At 39.1% G+C, this 4,383-nt stretch overlaps 1 protein-coding gene across 1 annotated transcript in view; it reads left to right on the top strand.

Moving 5' to 3' along the window:
- Positions 1 to 4,383, top strand: part of LOC107090334 (methionine adenosyltransferase 2 subunit beta-like) — a 14,776-nt gene that overhangs the window by 5,965 nt on the left and 4,428 nt on the right. The window contains exons 4-5 of the mRNA XM_015383655.1: positions 155 to 169; positions 1,003 to 1,203. Of these exons, the coding sequence (XP_015239141.1) occupies positions 155 to 169; positions 1,003 to 1,203 (216 nt within the window). The remainder of the gene's footprint in view (positions 1 to 154; positions 170 to 1,002; positions 1,204 to 4,383) is intronic.

Genomic DNA, 4,383 nt, shown 5'->3' on the forward strand with positions numbered 1-4,383 from the left:
CCAAGTAGCCTTTGTCCTTATAGCCTCTGACCGGATAGCCCTGATCCAGGTAGCTTCGTACCAGGCAGCTTTTGTCAAAGTAACCTTTGTCCAGGTAGCCTCTGTACTGGTAGCCTGTGTCCTCATAGCCTCTGTCCAATTACCTCTTTTCCAGGTAGCCCCTCACCAGGTAGACGCTGTTGTCTTTCCTGGTAGCTTTTGTCCTCATAGACTTTTCCTGGTAGCCTTTTTCCAGGCAGTCTAGTATTTGGCCTCATAGCCTCTGTCCAGGTAGCCTCTGCAATGGTAGCCTTTGTCCAGATATCCTCTGTCCTCGTAGCCTCTGTCCTGGTAGTTTTTGTTCTTGTAGCCTCTATCCTGGTAGCCTTTTTCCAGGAGTTTTCCAGGTAGCCACCTTCATTTTTTTCTTATTGTCCAGGTTAGACACTTGTTTTTTATGTCCAGTAGGTACTGTGGTTACGGTTAAATACAATTTACTCTCTCTTTTCGGCAGAACTTTTATAGCAGGTGGTGCTTATGCTCTGCTCTGTTATTATTATTATTATTATTATTATTATTATTATTTTTTTTTTTTTTTTTAGCCTGTAAATAAGACCTGGGCTGATGTCAGGTTGGGCAAATGGTACTCGTTATTCCTTAACCTTTCATGGGTACAGCATTTTGAACACAGTGAAGGTGTGAACATCGGCATGAATCCCACAGGGAACAGGGAAGAGAGGGTGAATTTTTGTTAAAATCTGTGAGGTAGGCTGTGCTATTACTTCCTATTAGCAAAGGACTGTGGGAAACTGCAGCAGCAAATAGGAAGGTTAGAAGTTCCCTGTGCCAAAGGAATTAAGATGGGAAAATCCTGCCTCTTCTTTCTCTCTCCTTCCACAGTTCTCCTGTCAGTCAGTTGGTTTTTCTGGGTGTTTAGTGGAGTAAATAGGATCACAGGGCCTGCTTTACCAGACCTAGCCTTTGACTGGTCAATGAACACTGGACTGATGCTTCTCACATGTTTTAGGTGCAGTGATTCTGCGTGTTCCTGTCCTGTTTGGGGAGGTGGAGTCAGTGATGGAGAGCGCAGTGACGTCTTTATGGCAGAAGGTCCAAGAGGCGACGGAGGAGAGCTGCCCGATGGACCACTTCATGCAGAGGTTCCCCACCGATGCTCGAGACGTTGCCACCGTCTGCAGGAAGCTGGCTGAGAGAGCGAGGCAGGTCAGAGCAGTGTCTCAGTTCACCGTCTCACAGATCCCAGTAGAAGCAGAGTGTTGTTGGAGAGTTTCAGCTGGAAACCTGATAAACAGCATCCGTTAGATCTGAGTTGCTGTTCAAGTGCTTTATATGTTCTATCTTGTTTCACGGGGTGGAGGCTTCCCTCCCAGGTGACGCTCACAAAGTAACAAGATGGCTTCTACATATTTGCATTAGGAAGCTTAATTTCAACATGTTTTCCATTTTCCTGGTCTGCAGATTCTCCCAGGCCACCAACATCATCGTCACTATTTTCTGGTATTTAGAAAAAAAAAAAAACAGATTTAAAATTTCTGGCAGCTTTTTCTCAGTTTGTCTTGTGTCAATCACTGGGGAGTTATTTAGAAAATACATTTATTAGACTTATTGGTCAGTAATAGGAACAAAATGTTCCACCTTTTCCTCTCTTTGTGTTACAGAAATAATAGACTACTTCTAGGAGTTATCCCTCCTCTCATTATTCCTTTAAAGGTTTGGTATAATGACGGCGTATATCTCTCAATTGAACTCATTTCACAACACCTGTCATCTCGAGTCATTTTGCATAAACAATTCAACCAGATCATACAGTCAGATTTATTCAAAGTTTTCTATCCAAGTAAAACCAGCTGATTGCATCATCTCATTTACTTGACAGCAATCCCTCACACCAAGCATGCTTTTAGCTAGGGCTGGGCGTTATGAAGAAAATATATGTATCACTTTGTTGAAATTACATTCAAAAACAATAGAGTGCATAAAATTGCACTGGTATACTCATTCAAACTTTTGGTTTCAGATTAAATTTTATTTTAACCAGCTCAAAGCTTTTTAGTCATATTTCTGCCACAACTTGTCTTTGGGTGACAGTATTGAAAAGAGCCTAGCAACCAAACAGGAAACAAAGCAAAAACACGCAATGCTAAATGCAATATAAAAAGGTCTCTTTTGTGCATAATGAAAAACAAAAAAGCAAAATGAAAAAAGAGATTTACCAAACGTTACAAAAAAAAACAATGGAAATACCGTCCAAAAATTAGATAATTATCAGGGCATCTCCGAACTATTTTCTATCTTTACGTGCTGGGAATTTTAAAGAAGCACAAAAAGCTATACATTTGAGAACATTGGCATGTTTAGAGAACACCTCCAAAACCTCTGAACAAAACCACATTACATCACAGGTATTAGAGCTTCTAAAAAACATTTAAATAAGATAATAAATAGTGTCTGTGATTTCCCTCCATCTCTTCTGTTTCTTCTCATACGGGATCGCTTTTTCAAACGATGAGGCCAACGTCATCTGCTTAACAGCTGATTTATTTAACGTTTTAATTTGTGTGCGGGGAGACGCTGACATGTGGGGTTCGCAACATTCTTCATTTTGCAGGGGATTACATTTTTAGGTGGTGGAGTAAATTTGCACACCTACCTTTTGCAGCAATGGTTTTTGGTCTTACAAATTAGCGCCTTTAGTGGGACATCCATCAATCCATCCGTTTTCTGTCATGGTTATCCCATGCAGTGTCAGGAGGGGTGCTGGTGCCTATCTCCAGCTGTCTACGGGTGAGAGGTTGTCGGTTCATCACAGGGCAACACGGAGACAAACAGGACAAACAACCATTCACACACAAACTCACAACTTAAGACAATCTAGAGAAACCTAACAGTAATTTTTTTATGTATGATTTAGGGTTTATGTTTGAGGGAAGAAGTGAATCGATTCTACGTATTGTTGTCTGAAACACCAACAATCTTCCCATCTGACAGCAACACAGTTATTTCAAGTCAGAAAGAGGCAGAAAGCTTGCATTCTCCAATGGATGGAGTTGGATTTTTGTCTCAAATGTGTAAAATGCAGGGCCGTGCAGAGACCACTAAAGGGGCAGGTGCTCAAAAAAAAAAAGGGCACATCTTATCGCATTTTAGGACAGAATATTAACAAAGTCACATAGCTTTCAGAGTTTAATGAACAATGATAAATTACAAAATTGTGAGACATACAATCAAAGCTAAGGGAAATCTCTTCATAGAACATAGAACTATGCATATGTAAAATATTTTATTAGTAATTTCTTTCTGCAGGTCTATTTTCTTATAGGAAAGTATTACAATATTCAAACCTGCAATTTAGCCAAACATCTAAATCAGAGCTGGACCACCAGACATATTTTGTCTTTACAGAATTAAACTGTTAAAAATGCATACAAGGGCACAATGCAACCTTTTAGTGTACTGTAATCTATAAAAAGAATGTCTGCCTGGTTTGCTGTACTGACAGTGGAGATGGAGACGGTCCATTCAGAAAAGCAGAGCTGCTGCATCAAACTTTAACGTGGAACTGCAGAAAAAAAAAGAACAAAAGCAAAAATTTTATTAATGCATGTCACCATGAGAAAAGCGTACTCTGTTTGTGTCTTAGTGTATTTTGTAAGTACCTATATACATTTTCTTCAATCTTTCCTCTTCGTTTTTTCTTGTCAGTTTCTCTTTTCTTTTTTTCCTCATTGTCTCATCTTTTCTGTGTTGAGTGAAGGTCAATGTCTTATTTATTTCAGTCTCTTGCCTTTCTTTTCCCCCCAAACTAAATCCAAGATTATGATCCAAAAACTTATTTTCCGTCATGGTGATTTTACTTTCCGTAAAAATTCAAAAAATATCCACTGGACTTGGTTTTCAAGAATTCAAATCTTGAAAACCAAGTCCAGTGGATATTTTTTGAATTTTTACGGAATGACTTTGACCTGAATGACTGAGAACCTTCATCAGGTGATTTTACTGTTTAAAAACAAATTTCCAACTTTTAAGCATTTTTGCTATTTTTGTTCTCTTTTGTTCACAGCAGCAGTTTTCTGTTAGCCATGTCTTTAAAAATGTTAATAACCTCACTGTGAATGATTGGCACATCCTTCTCGATTGCCAACAAAAGAAGGTCTGACAACCGATCCTCCTTGCATAAGCTGCGCAGTTTTGTTTTCACCAGCTTCATACATTATATCTATCATATATCTATCATGGTAGTTCTGGATGAGTTCTCCTTTAAGATACATTTACCTAACGCTAGAATAAATGCAATGTACATCATGCAGCAAAGGAAATTAGAAAATCAGACATACGTATATCCATTATGGAGATGATAGGTTTTTGACGGGCGATGTGCCCCTA

The sequence above is a fragment of the Cyprinodon variegatus genome, unplaced genomic scaffold (assembly GCF_000732505.1).
Source record: "Cyprinodon variegatus isolate N-32 unplaced genomic scaffold, C_variegatus-1.0 Scaffold291, whole genome shotgun sequence".
NCBI lineage: Eukaryota > Metazoa > Chordata > Actinopteri > Cyprinodontiformes > Cyprinodontidae > Cyprinodon > Cyprinodon variegatus.